The 19,608-nt window shown below is 47.7% G+C and overlaps 3 protein-coding genes across 7 annotated transcripts; 1 reads left to right on the forward strand and 2 right to left on the reverse strand.

The window, feature by feature from the left end:
* Window positions 1-170: 170 nt before the first annotated feature.
* LOC122367255 (tRNA-dihydrouridine(16/17) synthase [NAD(P)(+)]-like) lies at window positions 171-6,776 on the reverse strand. Of its 5 annotated transcripts, none has more exons than XM_043340198.1 (10): window positions 6,672-6,776; window positions 5,732-6,229; window positions 5,410-5,522; window positions 4,795-4,957; window positions 4,550-4,628; window positions 4,094-4,210; window positions 3,398-3,646; window positions 2,708-2,948; window positions 1,938-2,153; window positions 171-1,483 (listed from the first exon to the last, which is right to left on the reverse strand). In XM_043340198.1, exons 2-10 carry the CDS (start codon window positions 6,189-6,191, stop codon window positions 1,070-1,072), a joined length of 2,052 nt encoding a protein of 683 aa, XP_043196133.1. In that variant the 5' UTR covers window positions 6,192-6,229; window positions 6,672-6,776; the 3' UTR covers window positions 171-1,069. The 5 variants fall into 5 exon arrangements, with proteins under 5 accessions (XP_043196133.1, XP_043196134.1, XP_043196137.1 ...); XM_043340199.1 differs by having other exon boundaries at window positions 6,657-6,685; XM_043340202.1 differs by having other exon boundaries at window positions 6,622-6,683.
* A 131-nt stretch (window positions 6,777-6,907) lies between these two features.
* Window positions 6,908-19,429, forward strand: LOC122367246. Its single transcript, XM_043340186.1, has 6 exons — window positions 6,908-7,095; window positions 7,502-7,678; window positions 8,103-8,401; window positions 11,741-11,847; window positions 17,196-17,274; window positions 17,654-19,429. The coding sequence occupies exons 2-5, from the start codon at window positions 7,558-7,560 to the stop codon at window positions 17,266-17,268; spliced, it is 600 nt and encodes a 199-aa protein (XP_043196121.1). The 5' UTR covers window positions 6,908-7,095; window positions 7,502-7,557; the 3' UTR covers window positions 17,269-17,274; window positions 17,654-19,429.
* Window positions 8,435-11,394, reverse strand: LOC122367244 (X-linked retinitis pigmentosa GTPase regulator-interacting protein 1-like). The gene is made up of 2 exons (XM_043340185.1): window positions 9,595-11,394; window positions 8,435-9,510 (listed from the first exon to the last, which is right to left on the reverse strand). The coding sequence occupies exons 1-2, from the start codon at window positions 11,229-11,231 to the stop codon at window positions 9,153-9,155; spliced, it is 1,995 nt and encodes a 664-aa protein (XP_043196120.1). The 5' UTR covers window positions 11,232-11,394; the 3' UTR covers window positions 8,435-9,152.
* Window positions 19,430-19,608: the final 179 nt, after the last annotated feature.

Consider the following 19,608-nt stretch of genomic DNA (forward strand, 5'->3'; position numbering starts at 1 on the left):
TGAAGCAAGAGATGGACAGGGGAAAGGAGACGGGGGTAGGGAGACGGGGGATGAGCTTTGGAAGGGGAGGACTGGAATAGGCTATCAAAATACATAGACTAAACAGACTCTGTATGGAACGCAGTGAGCTAGATGTGGCAAAATGCTGACGGACAAGGCTTACCAGTCGATATCAATTCATAATCACATTTTTATTGTCTGTTCAATAAAAAAGATCGCTTAAAAACAAAACAGCAGAACCATCATTGCAGAGCCAAAAGTCACAACACTGGCGCGGGCCGTATTCATTTTCTGAGCAGAACAATACTGAGCAAACGGCACGTAACAGCGAGTGATGAAACCCACGGCGGTGAGGACCCGTCTCTCACTCTAACACATCCATCCTCACGACTGACGGAGACTCAGATCATATCTGATCATTCAGAATCAGACCCACTCCTAGACAAACGCACTACACCTCGGAAAACAAGACATCCAACAAGACTCGAAAACACTCGCGTTTCGCACCCATATTGACTGAATTCAGGCAAACGTCCCTTCCCATCGTCTCAGAGTCACATGTTCAGCCCACACCAACAATCATAGCCAGACTCAGGCGCCAACTGACTCAGTTTGGATTGATTAGGTCCTCTCGACAAACTCGGACTCACGACAGTCTCAGATTCACAAGACTGACTCAGCTCATCCTAAACCGCACTTCCTACCCATAACCCTGAGTCATTGATCGCGGATTTTTTTTTAGCCTCCGTCCCACTGAGCACTGAATGCTAAAACTTAGCTTTAGACAATGTCAGTCAACGTCAAAACCAAAGTTCACCTTCAGTCAAGCATTCCCTAACCGGAACATCTGCACACTTGAACTTCAGACTGATTGCATATCAATATGTGACACCCACCACAGGCTTCAAAACACATCAGCTGCTGCCTCTCCTCCCATCCAACAATGTGACCGATTCCAGACCCGATACAAGGTACTCGATCTCCAGAGGTCACCAGTTGAGGTCAACATGGCCGTCACCAACCAAGGTCACCAATCAAGGTCACCAGTTAGGTCACCTATCGTCACCTATCAGCTGACTGCGGCGGGGGCGGCGGAGTTTACAGCTGTTTCACCAGAACCAGTCGACCCAACCCCGTTAGTCGAGTCCATTTCCACTTCCTCCCCTCCTTTGGACGAGTCCATTTTAACTACCTCCCCTCTTTTGGATGAGTCTACCTCCACAGCTTTCTCTCCATTGGGCACTTCCATCTTCCCAACCTCCTCTCCATTTGAAGTACCCATCCCATTCCCCACACCCTCTTTCCCACCTGCACTCTCCCCATCTTCTTCAACCTCCTTCAGCCTTCTCTGCCGATCATGCCAATCCCTGGCGTTCTGTCGCTTGGTCTTGACCAGAATCCGGTGACCGGGACAGTCCAGGTTATGTTCGTAACATTTGTCCCGACAGTGGAGGCGGCAGAGCAGAAACTCGCAGCGAAGACCCTGGGGATGTAAGGAGGAGAGCGGTCACTAAGTGAGAAGCGAAACATCTATGGAGTCTCCTATCAGGGAAAGGAAGATCACACGGGGCCTTTGACGGGGAAATAAAGGGCAGCATAACCACTAAATGGATGAAGAAGAGTCACATTTATGTCGATGACGGATAACCAAATATAGCATGAGGTCGTTAAGGGGATAACGAAGTCTCATGCGATATCAACTATCAACTATGGGAAAAGAGGGTCATATAGCGCCAATGGTGGGGTAACGAAGAAAAAATAATTAAGACTACCATTAGCAAGTTTCGACTAACGTCAACCTCTGCAGCGCAGCTAAGCTAAAAATCGATCAATCTCTAAACGTCAAGCAGGTAAATCGAACATCCAAACTGGCTCCCACAACAAACACGTCTATCCCACAGCCTTCCTTCTCCCCACTCACCCCCTCTCACACCTACCCGTGGGTTGCAGCACAGACTACACCGCTCCATGATGGCGCGGTTGGCGCCAACTTTGGCCCCTCGCGCCAATTTCTTCAGTTTGCGCTTGCTGAGCGCGCTGGGGTCCTGCGCGCGCGCCGGTGGTCGGGCCGGGGTGTCGTCACCCTCCTCCTCCCGCTGCTCTTTCCGCTCTTTCTGCTCCTGCTGCTCACGACGCTGTTTGTCGGCATTAGCCTGATGGTAGAGAACAGAACCGAAAAGGCCTGGTAAAGTCTATACACAGAACCAAACGAGACTGCAAATCAATAGCGCGGGGCAGACGGTGGACGTATAGAGCATTTTTCAGTAAAACGTCTAATCCAATATTAACGGAGGCTGATAAATCTATCGATAAAGCGAAAACGATACACAGCAATAAAACAAACAAGAAAATAAACCGTATCATTGAGCAAATGGCCAAAAGCCAGGCGTGCGGAGCCGGAGCCGGAGCCGGCACATTTTGCCCGGAGTCGGAGCCGGAGACGGAGCCGCCATGACATTTCACCCGGAGCCAGAGCCGGAGCCGGAGCCGATTTTATTTCTCCGAAGCCGGAGCCGGAGCCGAAGCTGTCTCAAATTTCCACGGCTCCGCATCCCTGCCAAAAGCTTAAGCCTCATTAGCAGCTGGAGTTACAAACACGAAACATCTTCGTAATTCGACTAAATTCAACCACAAACTTTCATATAACCCGTCAAGCACAAGCCGCCATTCTACTCTTTCCACTCTCCAACGAAGTCCCAGGCCGTACCTGCATTTTCTTCAGGTGGTCCTCAATGGGCTCCCTCTCGTGCGGCTGACAGAACAGCGGCGACAGCGGCAGACGGGCCAGCACCGGCGGATCGTCGGGCGCCGGCCGCCACTCGACCGCCCCGGGCTCCGTGAGGTGGCTGTACCGCTGTCTGAGCAGTTCGACGGCCTCTTCCAGCTGCTCCAGGCGCGAGGCGCGCGCGGTCAGCTGACGCACGTCGTGGTTGGACGGCATCAGGAGGCTGGAGAGGGGGTAACGTGGTTAGAGAACACGGCAGAACAGACATCAATCGAGGAGAACGAATGATTGGTGACTAAAAGAGCTCACACCGTAGTTTGGAGGGTGTCAAGCGGTTAGGGACGGGTTACATCGCATTCTTATCAGACAAATAGGACCAAAACATCAATCATGGAACACGGAAGACATCAGACTTTGAAGAGTACGGAACAAATTCCAAAAACAATGCCTGAGACCAACCGACAGAGATCAACTAGTCGATTGAAAGAATATCAAATGGGCCGACGGAAACCATCAAGAAACACAACTTACAGTCAAGAGAGAGGAAGATGATCATCGTCCATCGGCCCCACACAAAACACATACTTTTAGTAGGGAGCTGAAACCAACAGTTCCAGAAATCCCCACTCTCTTTTCCCCATCCCTCCCTTCTCTCTTCCCCATCCTCCTCACCAGTAGTGCAGTATCTTAAACACATGTCCTCTCGCATAGCTGAGAGGACACGGGTACCGTCTGGCCAGCTGAAGATACTCCTCTGCCACCTCCCACACCGGAGGATGAAGCCCAGCGAACAGAGCTGGGTTATGGAGGTTCCCCTCAGCAGTCATCACGCCCTGGACGCCCGTGTGTTCGAGGCAGCGGTGTACGTCGGAGAGGTACTGGATGTTGCCGTTGGCGAAGACGGGGATGCTGACTGCTTCTCTGTTGGGAGAGAAGGGTTATTGTGAGGGTTAAATGCCATAATAGGTCAAAATGTATGCAAACAAAAACATCGTACACTGCAAGGGATGGGGTGGTCAGAAAAAGCGCAACTCTACCACATGGTGGGAAATAATTTTAAGTGCACACCGAGGAAGGTTTGACACGTAATAGCCACCCTGTTGTAGAGTGTCTGCTGACGTAAATACAAATACGATGCATCATACTGCAGTGTACAACATCATATATGAACATCGCACAGTCAGTTATTGGTCGGTGGATTATAGTACCGAGCATCACAGACGATTCATTCAAATTAGACGGTAAAGAAAAGAGTACGGTCCATTTAAAGGCGAGTTTGTACGATCAGTGCATATGTGTTCGAGCATTGAGCAAGTCATCCAAGTACCATCCTCACCTGACTGTTTTCATGGCGTCCCAGGCACTCACCTGACAGCCTTGATGGCGTCCCAGTCGGCCAGTCCCGTCAGCGGTCCCTTCATCTCCCGAGTCCGGCCGTGGACAGTCAGCAGCTGGCACCCGGCAGACTCCAGCATACGCGCGTACCTGGTAAAATAGGACGGGATATAACAAGGTTAAGTACAGCTGTGTTCATGAATGGAATGATAAACACGGGATAAATAACGGGGATACTGTCAGAGATGATCTATACACTATATGCTCAGAGATGATAAAAGTACACACACAACGGAAAGCTGGCAAACTACAGGGTATTGTATTGCTGCACCTTGTTACGGTATAGCGGTTCACATTATGGGATACCCGATACCGTCATACGTCATACCTTACGACAATGTTAGACATGTCAGCCGTGAGGGTAATGCAATGTCTACCAATATAACGAACCTCCGATAAAATAATAACGCGACTGTCGGAGGGACTCACCTGATAGTCTTCTCCAGCTCGGGGAAAATGCGGATCTTACAGGTGACCGGCAGCCGGGACTGTTCGTGAACAACCTTCACTGGAAGCAGACGTACAAGCGGACGTCAGAACAGAAAAAAGTACCCGCTAAAACATGAATATTTTCAGCATAGTTGCTCAGCAATCGCTAGCTGAAAGGCTCCCTAATCTTCCAAGTCGAATGATCAGCTCCCTAAATTCACCGAATTTTCTCCCCCCAAACTCACCGAGTTGACTGATTAGCTCCCATTCATCCTGCAGGAAGGCGCCGTAGTGTCCACGCCGGGCGATCGACTGCGGACAGCCCAGATTGATATCCAGTGCGTCAAACTGACCTCCCTCGCAGTACCGGGCCGCCTCCAGAAGCGTGGCAGGATTGTTCGCACAAAACTGTAAGGTAGGGGGGAACGAAAGTCATAACTGATGGTCATAAGTCGTAAAGTGAGATAGCTCTTGTCAGTCGGGAAACATACAACGTCGTAAAAGCAAACCGTTGAAAGCAAAGGGATGAACTCCCCCAAGTAATAACCACATTAACTTCAAACTGGCAGTGCTCATCGGTTATGTGCCGCCAGATGACTTTTTGCTTCGCTCCAGTCGACTGTTGTGCATAATATTCTCCGGAAGCGTGATTTTGTCGTGACTAAATCACTGATCAATGGCCGAACATTTTCCTTAATTAACATATATCCAGTTCACAAAGTGTGGTGGCCGATGCGCCGGCATGCCACCATAAATCATCCTCACCATCCCAATCTTTGCACCCTTTGCCATATTAGCTGAAGCGTTCTATAATCCCGTCCCACAGAAGACGGAGCCGCAGTGCCCCGTCCCCGTCTAACCTGAATGATGAGCGGCCGGTCCTCGGGGTAAGTAGTCAGACACTCCCGGCGGTACTTGACGTCCTTCACGAACATGTTAACGTGGTACATGGGCGTGTAGCACAGCTCGGCACCTGAGAAGCGCGGACAGGGGGTGGAGGCATTGTCATTTTCACGGCTTCGTGAATACAAACGAAAGAATACATATGATGGCAGGTTTCACAGATGGGGGCCAGAATATTACGTAGAAACACGATTAGAGAAGAACAAAAGGGGCTGAAGTCATGCAGTATCGAGTTTCAAAGCCCTGAACAGAGCTTGACATAGGTAGTTGATCACTCACCATACTTCCTGCTGAGCATACGCCAGGCGGCCTCGCTCTGATCGACCATCGGAGCCACGACGAGACGTGCTGAGCGCAGACGACCGCGCCACAGCTCAAACCCGCCCGGCTTGTCGCCAATCGCGGGGTCAGAGCCGTCCCCGGGTGTCGACTCGGTAACACCACGGTCTGTTGACTCAGAGTCGAGAGCAGAGGGCTCAGTCCCACAGCTATGAACAGTCTCAATTCCAGTGCCAGGTGTAGGCTCAGTGCCGTCAGGAGTCGGATCAGAGCCACTCATAGCAGCTGATGCAGTCCCACCACCAGAAGTCTCAGTTGGTTCAGCCATACCACCAGGTCCTAAGGCCCCATCGTTGGCTGATTCCAGCGTCACTGCGCTAGGATTAGCCGCGTCTTGCTGAGGGGGCTCCCCAGCTGCTGTATCAGTCAGCTGAGGTTTATTGTCGGCTCCGCTCTCCATATTGACAGCAGAACCAATGGATGAATTTATCCTGAAGGCTGAAATGGAGACACAAATCATATTATTTAGAATAGAACAACATCATTCAAGCTGTCAATGTAAGCAAAAAACTGTTCTTTTGGGACATTTCCTTGCCATTTGTTACGGTCCATCTGGAGTGAGCAAATGTATTGCATGAGAAAGTTGCTTTACATTCTCCAAGTTCCATATTGCAATAGCAATTGCAAGTGTATTTGTATGTGCAAATCATTCTACCAAATTCCTTCTTAAGTTGAAGTCATTTTCCAAACTGACTTGGACTTATCAATGAATCTTTATTACCTATATAAAATTACATCTACAAACAGCCTCAACATGAATCCAAGCGGTTGCCTACTACTATGAATCTTAGTAAGTTTGTGTAAAATCGATTAAGTTGAAAATTATGTACCAACACGGAACATCGAAAATGCGGAAGTCACCCACCGACCATACACCCACCAGCGTGCAACTCAAACGCCAATGCTTCATCGTCGAAAATGATTTTGTTCTATCAGAAAAGCCATGTGAAAATCTCCCGCAAAATGCTAGGCAACTGGTTGGAACTCTTGGTTATTCTGGCGTGTTGCTAGGCAACTACAGTCCGCTTGTCCCAGCTTCTTCGCTAAGATGAGGAATCGAACAGCATTCCATTCATGCACATTTGTCGCAGGCGCTGCATGTATGTCGCAACTTGTGCTTTCACAAGTCGAAACCAAAACGGAAAAAAGTCGAAAACGAATTGGCAAGTCAATTTGCCCAATTCGTAATATGAATCGATTCACATTGGGGCCCGACGGTTTTTGACAGACGGTAGGAAGTCAATTCCGAGGCATTGAATCGATATAAGTGTGTGGATACGGAATAATCAACGGACTCAGACTGGGTAAATAATTCAAATTGGCATGTCATTGCGTGGAATTGAAGTTAGGCCCTATCAATTTCAATCAACTATCGAATTTAAATCAATTGTCAAATTCAAATTGGCAATTTTGATTTGATAATTTTGTGTTTGTCATTCACATCTGCAAATATGTTTTGAAGTAACGGCTGGTAAATAAATTAGAATTTTGGCGCGTTGCCTCAGAATCTTAAAGCTTGACTCCAGTGGAGCTTGAGGTCATCAAGATTGAGACATCAAAATCGGAATAGAGTAGAGCTTGTCCGTTAAAGCCAGAAATGTGTCTATGTTCTGATGGGACGTCCCGCCCACTGACTTCAACTGCCTACTTCTGCTCCCACTAACCGCATGCTATCCCTGTCATGCCATAACTCTCACACTCTGTCCCCAGGTCGGTGGTCAGTGATCATCATTTTGTGATGTCATTGTGTGGCCAGTGACGTCACCATGCAGCCAGAGACGGTGTACAACCCGACCACCATAGCTGGTGGCTCGGAACGGGGTGGTTACCTGGACAGCATCAGTCAGGACAGGCATGGGCGGCGACGATGCTGTACAATGAGTATCGGTGAGTGTGCTGGACACACTGGCATGTCTATGAAGTGAACTGGTTGGAGGATGAGGTGTGGTGACCATATGAGAGGTTAGGAAGGGGTTGTTCAATGTTTGGGAGAACCTGGGTGACCTGTGAGGTGTGAGCAGTCTGGGTGGTCTGGAGGAGAGTACAGAAAACCTAGAAAGGGTCCAGTTGACTGGAGATGGGTCAGGCAGAATGGGAGATATATTGTTCAAGTCATGCCCAACAATGCAATGGACCATCAGCTAATGATAGATATTCTGACAGATGGTTTTAACTGGTATTTGCCTCTGCCCATTCTCCATTGCATTCTGTTCATCAAGTGCCATGGCATGTGGTGTGTTCTCACTTTTCCCCTTTCACTATGCTCCCAACAGAGTGCCAACTATAACCCTGTCTCCACCTCCCCTTCCAGCGGTAGCAGCTACCATCTGCACTCTGATCGGGCTGGCCCTGACGCTCTACGGCAGCGTGTTCCACTACCACTACACCGGCGTCGGCGCCCCGCCCGCCGGTTCAGACTCGGAGCGCCGTCTCCGCCATCAGTCTGAGGTCCGCCTCTACAGGGCCCTCCTGGCGGCCGGCGTGCCTCTCCTGGTGGCGGCCGCTGCACTGTGGACGGCCTACCTGTACCGCCGGGGACGGTGTCGGGACTGCTGGCTCTGTCCCGGCGCCAGGAAACGGCGCAGGATGCGGAACAACTTCCGCACGCAGGTACGGAGAAGGGAGAAAATAACACACAGGTAGTGTCAGGCTGATGTGTTTAGTCGTTTTCGGGATTAACAAGACGGGTGGACGGACAAAAAGCTGGCTGCTCGTGCCATCGCACTTGACATGTGACGAATCAGCCATCCCGAAATCAACCTCCGGAACTCACACTCGTACCGATCTTGGAAAATTTGTATGCGCGGTCTGGCCTGTCAAATGTGTCCGAAAATTGTCCTTTTTTTGACATTTATAATGATACTCTCATGTGGCGATGTTAATGTCGCAGAAGGGCATGAGATATGTGCGGTTTGCGTGCATTTCTGAGTATTGCTCTCGTAACGCTTCGTTTTCGGTAAATGTGACACAACATCGCCGGTTCTGCCTGTTGCAAGTGGCGGCTTTGCAAATGGTGTGATCTTGGAACGTTTTTTTTTTCTCCTCTCCGCCCTTGGTGATCAGACAGCACGATTCGCGTCGTTGCACTTTCCATTAGGGTTCCTATTGGAAGTTATCTGCCCACATAGTGTCCTCGGGGACCGACTTCTGTCGGGCTTTGGGAACCGTCAGCTCGCAGGCCACCAATCTGTTTGATGCTGTTTTGCTTCTTCTTTTGCAATGCCGCTTCGGAGTTTGCCTGATGTCAGTGTCCCTCAAGGGCTAGTCTCGGGCGTATCAGTGTCTTTAATGCCAGTGTGTTTTGTCTCGACATGTCTTTCCGACCAGTCTTCTCAGCACATCTGTTCAGTCAATCCAAGTCTCAGCGCCTCTGCTCTGCCCGGCGGTTCTCCCCAAAGACAAAATTAGCAAAAACAAAACAAAATAGTGCCACCAGCAGAGCTAAGGTCATTCCACCAACGGCCACCACCAGTTTCTCCCCGGGTTCCAACCGGCGGCCGTAGTTGACGGCCAGCTTCTCTGCCTTCCCGTCAGGCATCATCTCTTCTTCTTCTTCTGTATGGTCTTTCTCCTCTTTTTCGTTCACTCTATCCTCATCTATCTCTTTTTCTGTCTCGTCTTCCTTTTCTTCTTGGTCTTTCTCCTCCTCCTTTGTATCTTCGTATTTTTCTGTCTCTCCCTCCTCGTCTTGATTTTTGCTTTCCTCTTCTACCTCATCTCCTACATTTTCGCCTCCTTCGTCCTCTTCCACTCCCTTTTCCTCTTCCTTTCCTCCTTCCTTTTCTTCCTCCTCCCCAGATTCTGCCGTGTGTCCGGCTGGAGCCGTTTCTCGCAAGATCAACGTCGCCTCGGGTCGTGGTAAAAACTCCACCTTCATCGCGATCGCTTCTAAGAGCACAACCGTTGCGTGCGGGTCTCTCAGGAGTCTTCCAAACCCCGAACTGATGGTCATATCCAGACGACTGGAGCGTCCACGCAACACTGGACCCCGCGACTCGTTTCTACACACATAACTAAAACATTCGGCTCGTAGACCGGCGTGTTGACTGCCATCCCAGAGAAGAAGTAGTAGTTCATGTTCGTTGGGTAGGTTGGCAATCAGTGAAGCAACACCGCGAGGATCGACGGCTAGCGGGCGGAATGCGGACGGATGTATGCGGAGGCTGACGGATACTCTATCAGAATCAGAAGGCGCGATGGCAGTGATTGTGACGAATTGGACGTACTGAAAGTCGAGACGTGCTCCTGGTACGGGGTCTGCATTCAGAGCTCGGTCGCTAAGTTCCACTGTTTGAGGTGTGGTTACTTCAACCAGCGTACTATGAGGCAAGGATGGAGCGGCGGTGTTGCGGTGTTCACATATCGACCCACTGTATTCAGGTGGACATCGGCATCGGCAATCAGCGGTTAGATATCCAAAATTGCGACACCTTGTGGTAGGCCATCCGAAGGCAGCACAAGTTTTCCGCTGCCTTAGCTGACATCCATATAGCTTGTTGACTGTATACAAATCGAAATGAGACTGACGTAGACCGGCTAGTACATGATAATCAAGTAGATGCTGGTTTCGACCGTCTTTCGCTACTAACACCGGTCTCTGATCCTCATCAGCAAACGCTGCTGCTCGTAGCTGCATCACAGACAGAAAGTCGTAAGGCGCGGGTGGCGGCGATGCGGCAAGTCTCCTCTCCCGGCATTGTCCCGCTTGACGATAGCCACCATCCCCCATTCGACGTAATGGGCTGTGCTCGGGTCGCAGTCGGATCACCTGATGCCGGTCGGGTCGTTGGTGCTGGTTCTGTAGTCCCAGCAAGTGGCCCAACTGGTGCGCGGCAGCCGCCAGGCCGCATCTTCCTGGCTCTAGGGAGAGGGGTTGGTCTCCTGCACCCGTTGTCGCTTGACCAACGTAGGACCAACAGCCAGTGAAGTTACCCACACAGAGCGTGGGCTCGCCGTCGCCATTTCTCCCGCGACAATCCCCATCAGGTAACCTTACAGCCTGGAGACATGTGTGTTCAATCCAACCGCTCAAAGCGAATGATAGCGACGTAATGGCTGGGGGACCGTCCTTATACAGACGATATCTTAGCAACGGTCGGCCAGTTTTCGTTCTCCATAGCTTGCTCCGATCACCACATAGCTCAGTTTGAGAGAGCACTTCCTTTGGAGAGAGCCCCACGTCACCATCGAGAGCAACTAACCGGCCGTCGGGCAGAGCGCGGGCAGAGTAGCCCAGGATGAAGAGAGCGTCGATAATGTCTCCTCTACCACAGTCGCCGTGTATGGCTGGTGTGGAGTTGGTTGGATGTGCTGATCCATTAGCAGCTTGGGTTGGTTTTGTATCTTGTAGTTCTGTAGCTGGGAGAAATGAGGCATGACTGAAGGAGAAATATAGGATGGCAATGAAGGCATGATGAAGCAAGGTATATTTCGATGTCATGTCATTTTATGTCGATTGGCAAGCTGCTTCATTAGATTCACTTATTGCATTTACATGACATTTCGAATGTTTACTGTGAAATTTTCTCCTTTAACTCGATAAATTTGTTAATTTTCCATAATTAAACTGTGTTGTCTGGAAATCCCCTCAATCCCGCCATGTCGATGCATGCTGTCCTTGATTTTCACGAAATGGAAACTGCACGCATTACTTGATGTACATCTCTCAGTCAGGCGATATTTTCCAGACTGATGCTTGGTTTGATGCATTGATGTACTCGTACATGTACATCGAATGCTTTGTAAGTTAATGCTTTGTTAGAACTTTGTTAGTGCCCTATTCTCTCGACTCTGTCTAGGTTCGGGTTTCCCCTTTTTTCCTTGTGCTCGCTCCAGTGTTGTAATTCTTCCCTGTTCTTCCAAGTGTCTGAAGAGTCTGACACTCCACCTATGTTTCCCTATGTCCCCGCAGTTTTGTAATTCGCACCATTCTCTGTCTCCTCCCGGCAGTGTCTGGAGGCGGGAAACCTCACCACCTGCTACCCCAGCCGCCCCTCCCAGCCGCTGTCGCAAGAGGAGGACCGGCTGGTGTCTCAGAGTCTGGACGAAGTTGCTGGGTGAGTTATTAGACCACTTGGGGCGTTCCACGACAGATCGACCAAGCCATAACACCCTACCTATCAGATTTTGATGAAATTGCGTCTAGGGGGTTATCTGTACCGTAGATTCTTAATCTCCTATTTTCAGCGTTATACTACAAACAGTTTACGAGTTATAGCCAGTGGCATTTTTCAAAATGCTCAGAGTAACCCTCTTTTTGACTCACATTATATAAAGATATGGCCTGTAACTTACATTAATATGTATATCATTGAAATCCTCATTGACTGAAGAAAAATAATCAATCAAAATATTTTGAAAATTTTCAAAATCTCAACATTTTTTTAATTAATACATTTTTTATTTTTTATTTTCAAAATGTGGCCATTAAATTTTTGCCAAAAAGATAATCCCAAAAGATGCCTCTGGATATGAAAATTAGATGTACAAAAAGTTGGCGAGGTGTTTTGCCTTTAACTTTTTATATAATTTTTTATTTACGGCAATATTAACACGCGCAGTGGAAGGGGGATTTCGCCCACCCCTCCTGTTTTTCGCCAATAACTCGCGCCGCAAACATAATATGAATGTGAAATTTGGGCTACCTGTTTAAAATTGAACTGCGGATCTCCTCGTGCAAGAAATAAGAAAATTGGATCACAACTTTTCTAGTGATAGCGGTGTAAAGTCAAACATCCTGCCCGCTGCCGCCGCGGCGGCGCGGCGGCCGGCGCTAGCCGTTACGCGCCGCCTGAATTGTAGACTGTGCCGGGGCGGGACGGTTCCGTCTTTACATCGCGCTCCTTACCGCTGATTATATTCGATTGGCGTCAAATTTTGTGAGAAGACTGAGAAATGTACAGGCAATCCTATGATTCAATAATTTTGAAAATCGGTCCGTAACAACTTGAGTTATGAGTGTGTAAACACAAAATTGTGATTGCCGCGTTTCTCGCGTCGGCCGATCCCGCTTCAGCGGGCGACATCTTACCCTTAGCAGGCTTCCAACTGCCATATTTATTGTTGGATTAACTAGAAATTCACCATACATACTCACAAATGTATATTCTCTCGTATAGTGAAAGAAAAAAGAAAATCGACCGGTAACTTTTTGAGTTATCGGCGTGTAAACGCTCATAACAGCCGAGGCTGTGTTAGGGTCAAATGAGGAGAAGGCTCACCCTAGTAACCGCATGATGTTCGCTCTGTCCATGTAATAATGGGCTTTCAGTGAGTTTGCTTATTGAATATGCCACACACAAAATATATGAGACAAAAGTGCGGCATTTGGAAGCAATTCATTGCAATTGCCTGGGGCGTGACCAGGTCAGAGAGGATGCAGGTAACAAAATTACAAGTACCGACGTGAAAACTGGCCGGGATTGTATTCTGTTTTCCTGGAACTGGAAGCATCTCAAACGTTTTGGATTAATGTATTTCAAGGTATTAAGTGGCTTGGGATGCTCCATGTTTCACTAACATTCACTTCCATAGCATTTTTATTTCCACCTGGCCGAAGGTTTGATGTGCAGCCCCAACGGTTTTCTCGAGATCGTTTGCAACGCTGTAAGGCTGGAGAGCTGAAATTGACATACCTTCCTACCTACCTGAGCATTGACTTAAGCCGTTTTTTTTACGCCAACAGAATTTTGAGGCTGAGCTCAGCTTACTGACCTATGACAGCACAAATAAATCTTGGAACGATGCAAAAAGTTGCAGCTTTACAGCGCCCTCAGTGAGCCTTTTGCAGGGGATGAAACTTAAGTCACGGCATATAGTAACGGCTCTTGAGATTTCACATCAATTCCTCCAACTTTCCTAACTTTCACCCGAGGTCAAGCTGGCCACGTGACTTCACTATTACAAGTCAATGGGAAATATTGAAACATTGAAACTATTATTTTGATGCCGGAAACGAACGAAGCCTGTCATCAATTATCAAACACCTGTAATCGTGATTTCATACACTTTGCAGAGGGCGATTCTTCGGGACCTTCCATGACGTCGTATACCTATGCTAGTACTTTGTATGGTCGTTTTAGGTCATCGTTTTTCTTTTGTCATTGTCAATAACCTTGATTGGAATTAATCTCGCGAGTCGAATAAGCCACCAGTGCGTGAACTCACGGAACCCTGCTGAACCTAATCATATACCTAAAATAGCTGCTTTCACGACAAGTATCTAACACACATTTACTGATAGTTGATGCGATTTGGTCAAATTTGGTTCATAGTTGATTCTTAATTGCTTTAGCTTGGGTTGCACTAGTTGCTTATTGACCTTATTTATCATATTATCAGACTTTCCTTTTAAATCAAACATTTGAACAAAATTACGTTATGAAAATAGCTACAGTAAAACAGATTTGGCTAGATTCGTCTGACATCCGCCATGAAAACGGCTGATACATGGCCTCATTTGACCAGCTCATCTTGACCTCAGCGGTTTTGATGTGACTTCGACCTGAGGAAAACACCTTAAGCTGACCTCTTCCAAATACAGTTAATGATTGTAATGATAGGAGAGACCGTAATGATAGGGGAGAGTGGGGTGGGTTGTATCAGTTTTTACTCCGAGACCCATAACCTCGTAACTATCCGTGATAAACTCATTATTTCCATACTATCCCCTTCCTTGATTCATCTGCTTTTTTGTGCAAAGTAACTTTTCCGCTACCTCTACCAGTTTTTCTTCTACGGTCTCCCGAATAGAACAATGTTTTTGATACAACTTGCCCCATGGCTTGGGTGAGTTGTATCACGTGGTGGGGTAATTTGTATCACTGTTTCACGTTTCAGGGAGTGTGCTTGCTACTGGTTTTGAACATAGCAACAACATTAAATGGGGCTAATACAATGCATAGGTATGCTCAAAGGCTTCACTTTATTAGACCAAACTTAGGTCAATGCAACCCGAACGAAACATCAACAGACTAGACGCAAAAGTGGCCCGTTAAGAGCAAAGAAGCCAACACATTGTGCCGAAATGGAACGAGCATTGACTAGCTACCTACAAACGCGAGCCAGGGCTTAGCTTTCGCGATCAAAAGCAACATACCCATACATACATACATCCATACATGTTACAACATACCCCACCCGGCTCTGATACAACATGTACCTAGCCGCCATCTTGGAAAGAACATCCTCGTGCTAAAAAAAACAGCGGACAGCTGGAGAAATCCGTTTTCACTCACGCAGCTTTAGAACCTACCCTCACCACCGCTACGGAGATCTTTCAAATTCGTGCACATCTAAATGCCCAGAACACACATTTTCTTGCAACTTATTTTTTTAGAATGACATTAAAAAAACATAAAATCGGCTCTCCCCTCGAGACGCGTCCACTCAGCCACAAGACAGAACAGGGAAAGATGGCGCCCGGAAAACCTTGTCGGCTGGTCGTGTCGCGAACGCCATCCATTGGATAAGTTTGGCACAATTCGCCCTGATACAACTTGGACATGATACAACTCTCCCCGCTCTCCCCGGTCATTACGGTCAACTGGTGACCTCTGTGGTCAGGTCAAATGCCCTGAACCAGGGATTAATTTTCTGTCAATAAATCCCCAAATGGTCGCAGCACCGTCATTTCAGTACCTGACACTTATCTGGCACCATCGTATTTATGATGCTCCGCCGGGTAGAATGGTGTGCTGATATTTTGGAAAGCTCAGCTTAACGTGCTTACTTCAGGTCAAGGTCAGAACGAAGTCGTTCAGGTTACGAATCTGGTCGATTCAGACATTGATGACCCTTCCCTCAATGCCCTCATTTTGTTTGGAATCAATTGACGAAAAATTATCCCATCAAACAGCCTTAGTGACGTCACAAATGACGTTGCGTTTTTAGGTCGTCACGCAAGGTCCAGGAGCAAAACTGAAACATCGGACCTTGCAAAGAATGCGTGAAGTACATTCTCCTCGTAAATAATTGTTGGCAATGAGGGCGTTTCGCTATTGCGACATTTTTAACATTACATAGACTTACTTATTTGACGTAATAGTTCAGTGAAGTGACCCTATATAAAGTTCATTTGGTGTCACAAGCTAAATCGAAGATAAGTTATAATAACTTTCAGCGCTCTATCGCCATTGCGTCCCTAGCACGGCTAGCAGTGATGAGAAAACCGTCAGAGGCGGATAGTACTCGCTCCCACGGCCACATGCGGTTTAACCTCGCTCTCTTGAGAACAATACGTCATTATGACGTCTTTGACTATTTGGGACCTAGCTTAGCTTGCGTAGGTGTCCTAAGTCTCTTTAGAAAAAATTAACAGAGTTGCAATGAGCTCTCGATCACATTTGACCGTTCTCAGTTCGGACCAGTTGACAGTTATTGTTATTGTTTCCACTGTACGACGAAATTCAATGTTGTATAGCGACCTTAAGAGGAAAAACACCTTTTTAATATTTTCATCATTCAATGGCAATGCGTTGAGAAGACTTTTACTGCAAAAATAAATTGCAAAAAAAGATGGCCACATTCTCAAAATTTGATTTTTACAAATAAATTATATGTAAAAAATTAAAAATCGAAAATTTTCCAAAATAATTGATATCACAAAAATCTTTGTTTAATTCCAATTGTGGGGATATGCAGTTTTATATGAATCTTATGAGTATTTAGCGAAATATCCGCGGATGAAATTTATAGTTTTTATGCTAGTCATTAAGTTGTCTGGGGCAATATCTCCCAAAGTATTCGACGGATGTGATTGAAAATGTCACAAAACGAATCGCCGGGCTAGATAACCACATAGACGAAATTTCATTAAAATTGGAGAGGTAGGGTGTTATTTCGCGATTTTTTTGGTCGATTTGTCGTGGAATGCCCCACTTTCCCCGTGAGAACATCAGAGAGCCTTGGTGAGATTTATGGCTGGCTGCTGTCTCTTGAAGTCTGCCAAGCTGTTTCTGCTGGCGTGCTTGATGGAATAGGCCCGCTGAATGCGGCTTTACTAACTACCGTGTGTGAAAATGACGCCACTTTTTAGGAGGATGGTGGAGTTTTATTGAACCAACTAACCGCCTGTGCTTGTTATCGGTTTTTAAGTGCCCATTGTGCTGCGTTTTACTCCAAGAGGAGCCGTCACAAAGTTTAGAGATCTGTGAGTGAGTTTTCTGTGTGTGTCATTTGATCAGATAATGAGGCCCCTAGGGCGGCATTTGCTGACTCTTCGCGTAGCTACCTAATTTTACTGTTTTTTTTTCTGGTTTGACGTGTTGACCCCAACCCTCGGAATTTTGTTACATGCATACATAACAGCAGTACCCTACCCGCGCTAACCGTGTGACGCCGAGTGACCTGACATGACCTCTAACCGTGTGTGCCCTCCCTGACATCCTGTGGCTCGTGGTGTCAGACTGGATGATACAGACGCCATGCTGGACAGCGGCCCACGGCCCATAATACGGCCCGCTCAGCGTGCCACCTAGGGACAGGTAAGAGAACTACATAACTCGTCGCGACCGCTGCTTCGGCGCTCCCGTAAAGTGAAGAATCGCGGTGGTTTCACTGTCATTTCAACTTCATGTATCAAAGCATTGTAAAATGCTTATTATCGCTTGGTAAATACAAGGGGTGATAAATGCTAAGAAATTCCATTAAAAAAGAATGCGTACCGCGTTTTGTAAGTTCTTCGCTTACGAGGCACTAATGCTGTACTTCAGCAACATTGAATGTGCATTTTAGACCCTCTGCTCTGGTGCAGTATTTATATCATTTCCCGGTCAGCTATGCGTGGTTGGTTGCTTTGCACTATTTATTATCCCCCATTAACAATTGGTGTGACACTGACATCATCTCATCTCTCCCCCACAGCGGCGGTAACAACGACATCGGTACCACCATATCACCCCCTCTACCCAGCCGCACCGCAGACACCGCTCCGCTCGCCAGTACAGAGGACCTCACCGCCCTCTCCGCCGAGACACTCTACCTAACCACCGGCGGCGGCTCTCTAAACCCAGCCGCCTGGTCCGGCCTGCCCAGCTCCCTGACACTCAACTCTGGAGACTCGCGACTACCGAGCGACTTGAGTCTAACGGGCGATGGTTGGACGGGAAGAAGTAAGCCACCGCGGGCTGTCTCGGCGCGGTGTTTACGGAGGATGTCGGCGAGAAGTGGAGGTGCGAACACTGATAGGGCGATGAGAGGAGTTAGTGCGCCCGTGGAGGCAGCTGTGGAGACATGGACTGATTCCGTCCAACAAGCTGTAGATGAGAAGTAGGGGTGAAGATTTTGGTATATGTAGTCTACCACCGAATATTCGTTTGTTGTGTGTCGTGTGTGTGGGGGGACGAATGATGATATTTGACGTGCCTGGGACGAAATATTGACAAGCTGCGTCAATCTGCGAAGCGGTAGTGTGATGGAAAAAGGGTAAACGTTGTAGCCTTTTGCTTTTCGAGTGGGAGTCACGAACTTATGTGTCTTTATAGAATGCCTGTCGTGGCCAGTTAGGTGTGTGCTTTAACGTTTGTAGTTTGTGGGAAACCGTATGTGGCCTTGTGATCTAACATGGGTATATAATGTCCGAAGAATCTCAGTTTGAATCTTATGTGAGCTTGTCGTCCACATGAAATCCAGCGAGCATCGTGCCTAGTTTTATAAACTAAATGTACCGCGAGTTGGATCAGTCGTGCCCCGAAGTTTGCGTAGGATATTGTTATTAGGGTACTGTTATAAGTATCAAGGGCAAGAGCCGTGTGTGTCTCGGCTTATGCTATCCTGTCCCTCCCTTATCTATTGTCTTGTCGATCTGGTACTGTCATATCCCGTCTTGCACCACCGTCATATCTCCCCCACTCTGTCCCATCCTGTAGACTTTTGCTCTGCCTTTCTCTCCTATAGAAGGGTTGTTTGTTGCTCGAACCTTGCCCCCCCCCCCCCCCACCCCTATCACGTCTCATGGCTTTCTGTCACGCATTTGATCACCCTGGCCTGAACAGCGGTAAATACGCGAGTAATTCTGCTGCCGTGCTAGCCTGATGTAACTTTGGCTCATTTGCTAACTATGTGACAGCGTTGTAAATAGGATTCTTGTAGTAATTCGAGTCCGCAGGATGGGACGTTCTCTTCAGCGAGACTGAACATTTAACGAATGATCTGCATCGCTTGGCTAGTAGATATTTATGTGATCTTTTATTTTCTTTTTGCTTATATCGTGGCTTTATTTAGTTCTCTTTACGAACCATAATAGTGTACGCCTTAGGTACCTGGATGTGTTGTGACTAAACCATATACGATTGCGTTGTGTGGCATAGGCTCGCGTGAACCAGTGCGTTGACGGTCATATGCTGTAACTATGTATCTTTTCTGACCACTAGTTTAGGTAGTCTTTCGGTTCAGCTGGTCAACTTTGTACTGAAACGAGGTACGACTTTTCTACCGATGTTTCTCCTACTTGAAAACCTTTTGACTCTGGGGAATCCAGTCTTGTGCCAGAGGCCCTGTACCGATGCATAATTGTCAGCTATACCTATGGTTCTGTACACGGCACTTTTACGAACAACCCTGTACCTACTTCAGGGGACAGTGAGTTGGGCGTTTTGGATTTTTCTGTATGCTGGGAACGCTGAACAAATACAGGTGGATAACGGACTTTTGTAATGCTGCTGCAGCTGCGGATAACATGCCCGGCCCATTCTTCGTGTATGAAGAGTTCAAGAGATCGTATAACGCAACAATCATAAAATACTCAACGACCGAGGGTGCTACGTTCAGAGGTTCTGGGTAGATACTTCGTTCCTTGTTTCGTCCGTATCTAAGCTGGT

Source organism: Amphibalanus amphitrite, unplaced genomic scaffold (genome assembly GCF_019059575.1).
Source record: "Amphibalanus amphitrite isolate SeventyFive unplaced genomic scaffold, NRLGWU_Aamphi_draft 000859F_arrow, whole genome shotgun sequence".
In the NCBI taxonomy this organism is placed as follows: Eukaryota; Metazoa; Arthropoda; class Thecostraca; order Balanomorpha; family Balanidae; genus Amphibalanus; species Amphibalanus amphitrite.

Bases quoted from the DNA above. Each gene is read 5' to 3' on its own strand.
- LOC122367244 (XM_043340185.1), bottom strand. From the start codon at position 11,231: ATGACATCGAAATATACCTTGCTTCATCATGCCTTCATTGCCATCCTA. The intron at 9,511-9,594 runs AGAATCTGGGGA...CGAAAATGTAGG, and splicing joins GCTCCAGCCGGACACACGGC to AGATGAGGTAGAAGAGGAAA.
- LOC122367246 (XM_043340186.1), top strand. From the start codon at position 7,558: ATGCAGCCAGAGACGGTGTACAACCCGACCACCATAGCTGGTGGCTCG. The intron at 8,402-11,740 runs GTACGGAGAAGG...TCCTCCCGGCAG, and splicing joins GGAACAACTTCCGCACGCAG to TGTCTGGAGGCGGGAAACCT. The intron at 11,848-17,195 runs GTGAGTTATTAG...TCGTGGTGTCAG, and splicing joins AGTCTGGACGAAGTTGCTGG to ACTGGATGATACAGACGCCA.
- LOC122367255 (XM_043340202.1), bottom strand. The intron at 4,958-5,409 runs GTTAGACGGGGA...CCTACCTTACAG, and splicing joins ACCGGCCGCTCATCATTCAG to TTTTGTGCGAACAATCCTGC. The intron at 4,629-4,794 runs GTGAGTTTGGGG...GTCTGCTTCCAG, and splicing joins GGAGCTAATCAGTCAACTCG to TGAAGGTTGTTCACGAACAG.